This window comes from Balaenoptera acutorostrata, chromosome 2 (genome assembly GCF_949987535.1).
Source record: "Balaenoptera acutorostrata chromosome 2, mBalAcu1.1, whole genome shotgun sequence".
NCBI classification, from domain to species: Eukaryota; Metazoa; Chordata; class Mammalia; order Artiodactyla; family Balaenopteridae; genus Balaenoptera; species Balaenoptera acutorostrata.
In genome coordinates this window covers 43,811,453-43,824,118 of record NC_080065.1, presented here as the reverse complement: position 1 = coordinate 43,824,118, position 12,666 = coordinate 43,811,453, and the positions used below count along the sequence as shown (strand labels likewise).

The 12,666-nt window shown below is 36.6% G+C and overlaps 1 protein-coding gene across 1 annotated transcript in view; it reads right to left on the bottom strand.

Annotated features, from left to right (window-relative positions):
- Positions 1-12,666, bottom strand: part of ITGA2 (integrin subunit alpha 2) — a 108,591-nt gene that overhangs the window by 40,051 nt on the left and 55,874 nt on the right. The window contains exons 5-9 of the mRNA XM_007195575.2: positions 9,932-10,046; positions 9,643-9,770; positions 7,136-7,284; positions 2,093-2,243; positions 1,632-1,797 (exon numbers count right to left, since the gene is read on the bottom strand). Coding sequence (XP_007195637.1) covers positions 1,632-1,797; positions 2,093-2,243; positions 7,136-7,284; positions 9,643-9,770; positions 9,932-10,046 — 709 coding nt within the window. The remainder of the gene's footprint in view (positions 1-1,631; positions 1,798-2,092; positions 2,244-7,135; positions 7,285-9,642; positions 9,771-9,931; positions 10,047-12,666) is intronic.

Below are 12,666 nucleotides of genomic sequence, written 5' to 3'. Positions count from 1 at the left end.
ATACTTATGAAATTTCTGATATCAGAGAACACTCAGCATAGGGATGAGGTAAGATGAAAACTGACATGATTATCTTTTTTTAAAAAATTATCATTACTTGCTAAGAACCTAGCTGAATTTTTAGCTTTTAAATATTTGTAGTAATAAATGCACATATATCTCAGATGCAGTTGGAGGAGCCAGGCAATTGCTCTGTAGTGAAGACTGTGCTGAGAGATATTTGGATTAGGCCTCAGGAACTAGGATTCAAGACTGAGTAGGAATTTTACCAATTGGGAAGTTGGTCCAAGTTCTACATATGTGCTTGCCTCTGACACTAGCACCATAAGACTCAATTAGAACTCATTTTCCATACATGTGGCCAAAGCGGTTACATTTCACTAATCTTTGCAAAAAGGAAGCTAAATTTCTGGACTGCCACATTAATGTAGAGAAGAATAAAAGTTTTTAGATAGACCCTTCCAGTGGATAATCAGGAGATAAAGATCTGACTATAGGGATTAATACTTAATTTACACAATCCCCTTGGATCCAGCTTCTGAAGCAGTACTTGATCATAGTAGGTGCTCAATAAAATATGAGAGTTATTTGGGTTAACCATCAGGAACCAGGATTTAGGTCATGTGGGACTTTTTACCAACTGGGAATTGTGTTCTAGTCCTCCTTATAATGAGCTCTTGAACACATGATATTTCTATAGAGACTAGACCTTCCAAGGCCATAGAAGTAAATTATTGTAGATCTGGTAAGTAAAATGTTTCCTCAAAATCTGAACTATTAAAAATCTTCACTATATTTTTCTAATTTTAAAAGTATACGTGTTTGTTGCAAACAAATTCAAGAATTTCAGAAATTATGTAACAGTGTAAAAAGGTAAAAGTTTTTATGATTACAAAAACTGTTTACAGTATGGAAAGGTAAAACTATTTACGATTATAATAGATATTACTAAGTTGCCACCCCCAAAGGTTATACAGTTTATAATCTTACAGTGTATGAGCTTTTTTGCTTCCCCAGAATCTCTCCAAGATTAAACATTACTAATCTTTGTTATCTTTTAGACACAAAGTAACATTGATTTCATTTATATTTTAAAATAATTACTAAAATTGGGAATATTTTCTTATGTTTATTGGCCATTTGTATTTTATCTTTTATAAACTACTTATTCATCATTCTTTGTCTATTTTTCTTACTGATGCTATTTAGGAGTTCTCTTTATATAAAGTATATAAGTTAACATTAATAGGACAAGTATGTGGTAATAAAGAATTCTTTTTTTTAAAGGTTTTTGAAGAACATTTTATTTTATTTTTAATTTTTATTGGAGTATAGTTGATTTACAATGTTGTGTTAGTTTCAGGTATAAAGCAAAGTGAGTCAGTTATACAAATACATATATCCACTCTTTTTTAGATTCTTTTCCCATATAGGCCATTACAGAGTATTAAGTAGAGTTCCCTGTGCTATACGGTAAGTCCTTATTAGTTATCTATTTTATATACAGTAGTGTGTATATGTCAATCCCAATCTCCCAGTTTATCCCTCCCCCCCTTACAACCTGTTAAACATAAGTTTGTTCTCTTGAAAAAAATTTGAAAGAAAATTCTGGAAAGAAGGAGTTCTTTTACCTTCAATGCTGAAAATTTGTTCTCCTAATGTCCCAGCCTTTTCTAGTAGAGCTGCTTCATCAGAAACATTGAAAAAGTATCTTTCTGTTGGAATACTGGCAATTGCTTTAATTTCTTTTATTAAATTTTTAGTATCAAGGGCATTTCTGTTTAAGTACCCAAGAACCTTGAAAATAGAGGAAGAGGGGAGAAGGCCATTAGTGTTGTACTTCAATTTTCCTATTAGTATTTTCTAGGCTATTTCTGAACACAATAGGCCCTCTGGAGAAGTAAATCAAGTAACACTTCCATATCCTCTTCGTTGACAGGACTGCAAATCAGCAAGAAGCAGAGGTAGAGTAAAAATATACTTTTATATTAAGCTATGAACAGCCAATAAGAAAGTGCAGTCTTCAGAAGTGATGTTATAAAGTAATATTTACCCATCAACTGAAAGACAAGTAAAAAGAAAAGCCACTTACTGCTATGCCAAACCTCAGTATATTGTCATTGTTACATTGATCAATTACGGCTTTCAACATTGAACCATCATGGGATTCACCATCAGTTACAACCACCATGACTTTGGTAGCACCTGGTCGTCCACCAGCAGCTGCTGAATAAGCAGAATCTCTGTGGCAGATAAAATAAAAACTCACTATCAAAAAATAAACTAAACACGTGGACCTCTGGTTAGAAATACAAATATGAAACTGACTTCTTTGAGCATAACCTATTGTGATTTAGAATTTCTCTATCAGTGCTGGTGACTTCTGAACTACATTCTATTCGTAGCTTGTAGAGAAACATATAAAAATATAAATCTTGCTTGGCATTAAAAATAACTTCCATGGTTTCCATGGTGTGTGGGTGTGTGTGTATTTACATCAGGAATCCTTAGAATTACCTTCTGCTAATAAGATTAAACTCATTAAAACTAATCAACAGGGTAAAGATATTCATTCCTGTCATAAATATTACTCATTGGATCTGCATTTATTTTTTTCAACAGTAAATTGTTTTTTAAAAAGTAATAAATATACATGGTAAAAGAAATCCAAAGCATTTGGAAAGGTGTAAAACAAAAATTTCACACCAAGCCGCTCTTCCAAAGGTAATCACTATTATCAGTTTATGTTTCCTTCTAGAAAAGGTTTCATCTAGAGAAATATATGCAAAAGTTACTCCTTAGACTTCTATAAAAATGGGAACATATTCTATGCAGTTGTTTTTCATTTTGATAGAGACCTTTCCATATCAGCACATATAGAACTCTCCTTTTTGTGTTTGATTTTGATTTTCTGATTTTATTTCTATACAATTTTTAAAGGTTAATTTCCATTTACAGTTATTACAAAATATTGGCTCTATTCCCCGCATTGTGCATCCTTGAGCCCATCTTACACCCAGTAGTTTGTGCCTCCCAGTCCTCCACCCTTATGTTGCCCCTCCCCCACCACTGGTAACCACTAGTTTAGACTTCTCCTTTTTTAATGGCTACATAATATTTCATTATTTTGAGGAACCATAGTTTATTTAACCAATTCCCATTATTATGCACTTAGGCTGTTTTGAGTTTTACAAATAATGCTATAATCAATGTCCTTGTGTATCTATCTTGGCATACTTTTTCGAATGTGTCAGTAGGTAAAATCTTAGCAGAGAAATTATTTAGACAAAGTATTTACACATTTCAAATTTTGATAAATAAAATACTAAATTGCTCTTCAAAAATTCCACCAATTTAGGGCTTCCCTGGCGGTGCAGTGGTTAAGAATCCGCCTGCCAATGCAGGGGACACGGGTTCGAGCCCTGGTCTGGGAAGATCCCACATGCTGTGGAGCAACTAAGCCCGTGTGCCACAACTACTAAGCCTGCGCTCTAGAGCCTGTGAGCCACAACTACTGAGCCCTCATGCCACAACTACTGAAGCCCATGTGCCTAGAGCCCATGCTCTGCAACAAGAGAAGCCACAACAATGAGAAGCCTGCGCACCGCAACAAAGAGTAGCCCCTGCTCACTGCAACTAGAGAAAGCCCCCACGCAGCAATGAAGACCCAACGCAGCCAAAAGTAAAAAACAAACAAATAAATAAATAAATTTATTAAAAAAAATTCCACCAATTTATACTGGCATCAGTGTACAAGAACGCAATTTTCTCCACCTCCTTTCCATAACAATGAGCATTATTAACTTTTTAATCTGGGATGCTCTTATAAGTGAGAAATAATATATAATTGTTATTTTAATATGTACTTTTTCACTATGAAGGATGATGAGTATTTTTAATATGTTTATTAGCCATTTATACTTCTTCCTTTGTGAACTCTTGATTTTTCTTTATCTTTGCCCATTTTTCTTTGTTTTTCATCACTTTCCTGACAAGTAAGACTTCTGTTAATAAAGAAAATTATCCTTTGTCATATATATTGTAAATAATTGTCAGTTCATTAATCACTTTTTGAATTTTAGTGATATTAATTCTGTACAGAAATTTTATATTTTGATATAATCAAATCCATTAACTTTTGCGTGTGTGTCTTTTTTTTTTTTTTTTTTTTTTTTTGTTTTTGTTTTTAATTTATTTTTATTTATTTATTTATTTATGGTTGTGTTGGGTCTTCGTTTCTGCGCGAGGGCTTTCTCTAGTTGTGGCAAGCGGGGGCCACTCTTCATCGCGGTGCGCGGGCCTCTCACTATCGCGGCCTCTACTTCTTGCGGAGCACAGGCTCCAGACGCGCAGGCTCAGTAGTTGTGGCTCACGGGCCTAGTTGCTCCGCGGCATGTGGGATCCTCCCAGACCAGGGCTCGAACCCGTGTCCCCTGCATTAGCAGGCAGATTCTCAACCACTGCGCCATCAGGGAAGCCCCTGCGTGTGTGTCTTTTATATTTGACATGGTATTGTAAAAGGTCTTATCTCTAAGACTTTTCTCTTTCATCACCCAAGTTTTCTCATAGTCTTTTAATGGTTTCATTTTCTTAGATTTAAATTGGTGGTCCAGCTGAAATTTATTTTGATTCAAGGAGTGAGGCAGGGATTCAGCTTTATTTTGTTTCTAGATGGTTAACAAGTTGTCCAACAACTTTTTTTTCTGTCTGTTGGATTCTCTTGTTGCACATGCTTTCTGGTGTCATCATATAGGTTCACCACCACCACCTACATGATGACAATTTAAAGTCTATATTTGCTTCCATTCATCCCTCTTATCTTCAAGTTTGTGTATTCAATGCATTGAATATTTTCACCTGAAAGTGTAAGGAGCTCTTTAAATTCAACATATGTAAAACTGAGACTATCATTTTATTTCCTAAAGCTTTTTTTGTATTCTATACAGCAGAATATAGAAATATGGAAAAATATTTCATATTTCTCAGCCAAAGTTGAATTCTCGTACTCACATCAAATAATTTTTGAGTGAATTATACTCTTTATGACATACAGTAGAGCTCATGTAGGATTATAAGCTTGCTGTGGGTAGAAACCATGCCTCATTTAGTTTTGATTATCTGCAGGGCTTGGAACAGTAAATTGTAAGTGTAGGCACTCAGATAAGATCAATGGAAAATGGCAATGTTTACTAAAAGAGTATCGGAATTCTATTTGGTGTTGTAAAGAAACCGATGAAGAAGGAGGAGGAGGAGGAAGAAGAAGAAAAAGAGAAAGAAATAGAAGTAATTAAATTCCAGAAGGTGTGAGAAGTTAGGTGACTCTCCTAACAATGGAAAGAATCCTGTTAGCTTGGGAAACTGTGGTGAGACAGGGATGCTGGGGAGAAAAACCAAGTTTTGAAAAGATCACGAAAGCCATATGAGTCCCATTTTAACAGAAAGTGGCCATTCTCCTTGCGAAGGAAGCTTGCCAGGCCCCCGGGCTCTTTCCAGGGAAAAATGCCACACCCACATTCCCTGGGAAAAATACAGGCCCTCTGCTGTTTCTAACTCCTACGAGGCCATTTTTCTATGTCATCTTAGTCTTCCCCTAAGTCTACTTTACTGGAACAGGAAGGGTACTTTGCATAATGGCAATTGGCCAGCAGCCTCTGAGATGGCTTGGCTCCAAAAGACATCTTAATAGGGACAAAAAAGATTAACCAAACCAATCATATCTTCTCTTGTAGGGCATCTACTTTTGAGATATATAGGGAGAGTGGGCAGTTGATAGAAGCAGCAACTAGAACACATAATATACTGAAAAAAGAAGGGACAGATAAAATAGGAAATTCAGAAAAAGAAAGGACAGGATGTGGTGACTGACCAGATATGTGACCTAAGGAGGAGCAGAAAGAATAAAGTAAACCATCAAGTGTTTAGTCTGAATGACTAGGGGAAAAGGTGGACACATGAATCAAAATGGCAGAGTCATGAGGAGGGGTAGGGAAAAGAGTAAGGCCAGTTTAGAATGTACTGAATTTGATTAGTGAGCCAACACTCCAAATAAGGATTTTCAGCATCAGCTGGATGCCTGTGTGAATTGTAGGAGAGAGGTCAGGGCTAATGACAAAGCAATGGGGTAACCCAGGCAGGGCTGATGGCTCATGTGTATACAATGGATACAAAGCCTAAGAGAACAGGGGTATAAAAGAGTGGGCTCTGTTTGGTGAAGAAAAAATAGGGAAAGGAGCCAGTGAAGATGCAAACTTGTTGACAAAAAGTTGGCAGGTTTTCTAGAAGTGTGTGGTGTCATGGCAACTGGAGTAGAAATAGCAGTGCGTGCTCATTATTGTCAAATGTTCAGGGAAGCTAAAGAGGATGAGGCTTGAGGCAGGACCATGTTTACCTGATGGCAGAGCCATATGTTTCAAGGATATGGAGAAGGGAGTATAGACACTTCTTTCAAGGAGTTATGGCAGTGGAAGGAAGGAACTCACAACTCGATGAAAAAGGGCAGGAAGTAGGTTTAAGGGAAGGTGAACCTACAGTTCTCATTTCTTTTCTAACACTAGGAGAATATTTAGCATTTTTTGTAAAGGTATCTGATTAAAGCAGAGTGAAGATGAAGGTCAACAGTGCTGAGAAAATAAGAGACACTGAGCAAAGAATTAGGAGAATGTTATATAGCTGTGAAATTCACACTGCCCCAGCCTGTTATAAGTAGAATGAGCCCTTCAATTCAATTCAGACTTCTAGGTCATTAACACTTAGGAGTCTATGGCCCTTCTAAATTTGCATGAAGTGCTCCACTAGCTCAAGTTGTCTGTGGCCTTGATAAATATTAACAAATAAATGCAGATTGCTCCATTGCCAACTTAAACTAAGGTCTTTTAATTTCACTGTACTTACTTCATGTAAAATCTTAAAAAATTATGTAATATCTTATAAAAGTTCTAGAGATCAAAGATTTAAAAATTTCATTCCCTACTCCCTTCTCAAAGTATTCAAGTAACAGAATGTTCAGACTTTTCTTCTCTACTAGTTCTGATTTAAGTGTAGGTACCACATATTTATTTTTCTTTGTCTTTCCTTTTTATTACTTATGAGCACTTCTATTTTATCAAAATATTGGCCTATTAGCATCATAACTTACCTTGCATATTGAATTGCTTTGAATGTATTTGTGAGGTCTCCACCATACTGGGATGTCTGGGATGTTGCTTTAATCATTCCATCTTTGGTTTTAAAAGTGTTCAGGTTAAACACAACTCTTGGATAATTGGCATATTGAATTAACCCCACCTTCAAGAGAAAAGAAGTTTATTACAGGTTTGTCATTAAGTTATAAATCATTCCTATTTAACCAATATAATAAAAATCGAAAGTACATTTAGACATGGGCTGATAGCTTAAGGGAATCATTTCCAACTTTTTTCTTAAGAATAGTTATTTTTCTTCCAGTGGAATAACTTCCTGGTCAGAGGCCATCAGTGCAGAGCAGCCGTACTTACTGACAAGCAAGATAATGTGCCACTTGTGGACCACTGGGTTCTCAAGAGTAATAGTTGTAGATTTTTAAGCACTGCCATATGGATGAATAGGAGAATTAAGTTCATAAAAGGAAGATTCAAATGATATAAATAGATTTTCTAGTTACCAATGGATATAAACATGTAAACAATTATAAGCAGTCATGGATGGAACAGAACATCTCGTCAAGTGAGGATAATTATATAATAAACAAAGAACTATAGTTGAATACAAGGAAAAGTGATGTGCTAATCAATGTGGTCAACATGAATGTTTTTGTTGTGCTGGATTTCCTCTAATCACAGACGTTAGAAAGAAAGCTGCTATATGTGCATTTAGGGCAGGAAGTTTCTGGTCTTCAGGGAAAATGCCATTGGAGAGAGTCTTATTCGAGAGGGCCGAGAGGCAGAACAACTTCTGACCAAGATGTTTGGACACATACCCTAATCCTTCAGATCAAGGAGGTCAGACACTTCTGTTAATGTCCTTGTTCTCAGCACTGAGATCACCCTCTGTGCCTAGGATTTGGGGCTTCCAGAATAGGAATGGTGATGAGGGATCAGTGGTAAAAGGGTCTCTGAAATAGAGGTCAGTGTGTAAGGAAGGTGGGAAGGGCAAGGCCTGGATTTCTGAGTTCAATCAGCTACTTTCTCTAGGAAGGCAGTTAACTAGGCACTGGAAAAATGACAAAAAAATATATTACTGAACCCTCCTCTTTAGGATAGGATGTAAGATTTGAGAGAGAGGAAAGGATCAAAAATAACTCTAAGGATTTCAAAATCTAAGGTGATAGGAAGAGAATGGTGACCCCCTGACACAGCCCCATAACCTCTATGTGCAAGAGATTAAGGTGGAAGAGAAGATTTAAAGAAATGTGGTATAGTAGGGCTTATAGAAAGGTCACATTTAGAACGGATGAGAAGATACTGAGTAAAACCACCTCTAGAGATGAAGAAGATGCATTGGGATTGGAAGATAGAAGAGGAAGGCCAGGAATTCCACACAAGAGACTATTAAATACAATAAGTCACATTATGGGGGAAACCCACTCAGAAACAGAGAAAATAAGCAGATACAGATGAAAACTTCTCTTATGAGGGGCCTTAACAGTGATGCTCTCCAGAAACCAGTACTATACCTAGTCTTATTTAACAGAAATTTTATTTTATTTTCTGGTGAAAGCCCACAGTGAAGCCTCCAAAGTTTTGACAGACACTAATGTCCTCTTGGTATTGAAAAGCAATGTCAATGGGGAAAATATACAACAATATTTTATAATACTGTATAGGGAAGCAGAAAAGCAAATTTCAATATAGATAACTGGAAAGCATTTTAGAAAAGTGGTCCAACAATTGTTGGGCCCTGGAGCGTCAGATGCAACCCAGGAACTAGTGACTCTGTGAATTGATTCCTGTTGATATTGGATCAATGTGCTGCTACAACCAGGATGGCCCACGAAATAGCAGATTCAACAAGAAAGAAAGAAAAAAAAAAACCCCGAAACTTTAAAAATGCTATTCAGCATTATAAAAGCATGACGTTTCTGCTCCTGAGTTTTGCTTGCCTACCTCAGGAAGACAGAAAACCAAATTAAAGACTCTTTAAAACATAAAAAGTTATACAAAAGTATTGAAAAGACTTGTTCTACGTGAAAAATGGAAGGCTAGACTAGAATATGACAAAAGACTATAAAATAATAAATGGTAGAATTATGCTGTCTATGAACTTACTTATAAAAATTCAAAGATAATTTTTTCACCAGTAAAGAGTAAGTGAAAGAAAGTCATCATCAGTCCAAGCGTGTGTAAAAAAATACATATTGGATTTCTAAATGTATTGATTAGTTCATGAGTTAGTGGAGGAAAAAATAAGCAACTAAAGAGGATTAAGATGCTATACACATATCTGATGCCTGAATCAGGAATAGAAATCCAAGCTTAAAGACTAGCATTAGGGGAAATCAGAGATAGAATAACTCAGTGTAGCACAAATTTCAATTAACTTTCAAGATTACCATTAAATGCCTTTAATATGGGGATTTGACAAATGCAAAGATAAAGACCTCATCTCTAATAATATTTTCTCAGAACGAAAGCCGTGGGTTAATGTATATATAATGGATGTCCATACCTGTGTCTTTGTGGGGCCTATATCCAGGCCTTGCACAAATTTTTCCAAAAAGTTCTTTACTGCATCCCAGGGATAAATACTGTTTGATTCATCACATACAACCACAACATCTATGAGGGATGGGCAGGCTACACAGGAAACGATGAAAGAAACATATATCCATAGGTAAGGCAAAATCACATCCACACACAAGTGAGACAAAGTAAAAAAGGATGGCACTTGTTGATACAATTTTTCCCCTCCTTTAATGTAAGGCATTGCTCAGACCCTCTGCACAGTCATAACTTACTCTGAACTGCAGGTGAAAAGCTGGTCAGGAGCTGAAAATTGGGACTGACATCAGAGCATAACCCGGTTGTGTAAAACTGACTTCCACACTGCTGTGCCCACAGGGGACCACAGGTCTTAAAAGAAATGAAAACAGTGACAAAACACATGAAAAATGTTAACCCTCCACCGCGCCATTTGTGAAACTCAGGACTATTTCTATTCTAAGACTCTAGGAATCGTCAACTCTTGGAACTAACGAGTCCACAGTGCCTTTGAGAGAAAGTGCACTGGAGCCCACAGAAGGGGGGGAGAGGGTGGCAGATGTGCTGTGCCCGGTGGCAGGCGTCTTGGGGACCGGGGCACTGGGCCTTTCAGTGTAGGGAGGAGCCCATCAGGTCACCCACCAAGCTCGACAACAGGGGTGCTGTCCTTCCAGAGAACACCCAGGAGAAAAATGCGTGCAAAGTTCATTTTCTGTCTCTCAGATACCTGGGTCTCAGCTGCTTCATCTGTAAAATGAGGATGATCAGACCTCCTAACTTAAGGCTGCTGTGAAGACGGAATGAGTCTACAGCTATAAAACACTTAGAACAGTGCTGGGTAAATAGCAAGGGATATATAATTGTTAGCCAGCATCATTATCATTGTTATTCCTTGAACATAGGTCTCCTCCCGTCCCTTCCATTTATACTATTCAGCGGAAACCATAAGTCCTCATGTCCCCATGGGCCAGGCAGGCAGCCTGGAAGAGAGCTCCAGCCAGGTGTAGACACCACAGTGAATGAAGAGCCCACGCTTTCTGTGCAGGGCAGACCACTGTGTTTCCTGCCCACGGGCTGGTGTGAAACAGGCCCCGTGTGGCCAGACCTCCCAAATTCTCAAGGAGAGTCAAAGAGAGAATTTTGTGTGAAAATGTATAGTTAACAAAAACCTGAAACACTCTACATGCTACACAAACACACAGGAGGTTCATGAACTGCCAGTTTTTAACTTTGTAGTTATCAAAGTATTTCTTTGAGGACTTCAGAACCCCATACTTCTGGCCCCTAGAACCTTCAGTTATCAAAGCTGGCGTTTGTCTTCTTGAGCACATCATACTCCAACTATTAATATCTCCACTGACCTGACCCCAAAGCTCTCCCTTTCAGCGGCCCTTGAATGCCAAGAACTCCTGAATAAATCATGATTAAATCACGTGGGAAACATTAGATTCAATAATATTCAAATCGTTAGATGTGAAAGGAGAAAAAATGGGGAAGAGAAGTCTAGCGATGATCTTAAAAAAAATCTACATAGTTTAACCTTATGTAAAGCTGTGGACCAATTATTAAAACTTAACTGAAACGTGTGGACTTGCAAAAAGTGATTGGAAGAATGAAAGGGAACTTATTTGACCCACTTTAATTGTTGGTAGCTCAAAGGAGAAGCAGCTGTGGTCATATTTCATGCTCAATGAACAAGGCATAGTTTTTCCCTTATAAAACTGGTTCATTTTGCCAATTAGTTAGGGGGACATCACTATTGATGCCTTGGGTTAGTATACCGAATAAGATACCAACTACTGATTCCTATATCCCCACCCCCAAGTTGGTTTACCTTAATCACCCTTGAAAATACTAACTCATGAAGTATTAAAAAAGATTTTTTTGTTTTAAAAGCAATGGAAAACAGCATTAAGGAGTTGAAATTAGAATATGCCAATTGTTAATGCCAGAACAACATTCCTGCTTTAAGCCCGGAACTTAAGAAGTTTCAAACAAAAAAAAAATGTGATGATTGTCAGTCTTTTCCACAGAATTCTTAAGAGTATCTTAAGATTTTGACCTTTTAGGTATGGAAAGAAGACTTTGGCTTTTTTCTTTTTCCTTTTTTTTTTTTTTCCCCTCTTTCCCTCCCTCCCTCCTTCTTTCTACTTGCTACATTGACTGTTAATCTCTCAAATTCTCTTGCAATTTTATTTTATAAATAAGATTTACAAAATGTTTTATTTTTCATATAAAAATCTATAAAGTTACAGATTAAAAATCTGAAGTTACAGATTAAAACCTGAAGTTACAGACTAAAAACTTTGAAACACATTCTGTAATCCCTGTATCTCAATATGTTTTTCTTTCTTAATTTATTCAACTTGAAAAAAAAAACAAACAAAAAAGACAAAAGCAACCTTATGATAAAGACTTCAGAAGATCATAAACCAGGAATATTCATTGCAATATTCATTTATGCATTGATCTAACACATATTATAAGCAACACTTAATTCAGTTAGTGGTACCAAGGTCTCTCTAATCTCTCTCAGTAAAAATAGAATGATATTGTTCCAAATTGATTACATTTTTAGAGTAATCTGGTTATACACCCAGGCTTTTAAGTTAGCATATTAATGTAGCATGTCATAACTAATGTAAAGTTAAAGTAAGCTTTCTAAGACTATTTTAACAGGGCTATACAACTAGGTTACACCTACATGGAGTGGCAGAAATGTCAAATGAGACTGGGTTTTTGTTTGCCTTTAAACTCTTTTTTTTTTTTTTTTTTTTTTTGGTGTGTGATGGTTTTCATTTTTTTACAGTCGCATCTTTTCAACAATTTTCTATGTTATTTTTTTGTTAGTCCCAAGCTCAGAAATTATTCTCTCTTTCAGAAAAATTCCATTTTCTTCTGGTTTTTTATATTAACTTTTTAATTCACTCGGAAGTATATTTGGATATGCAAGTTATTCACCAATTAATTGTCCCCAGACCTCTTGTTAAAT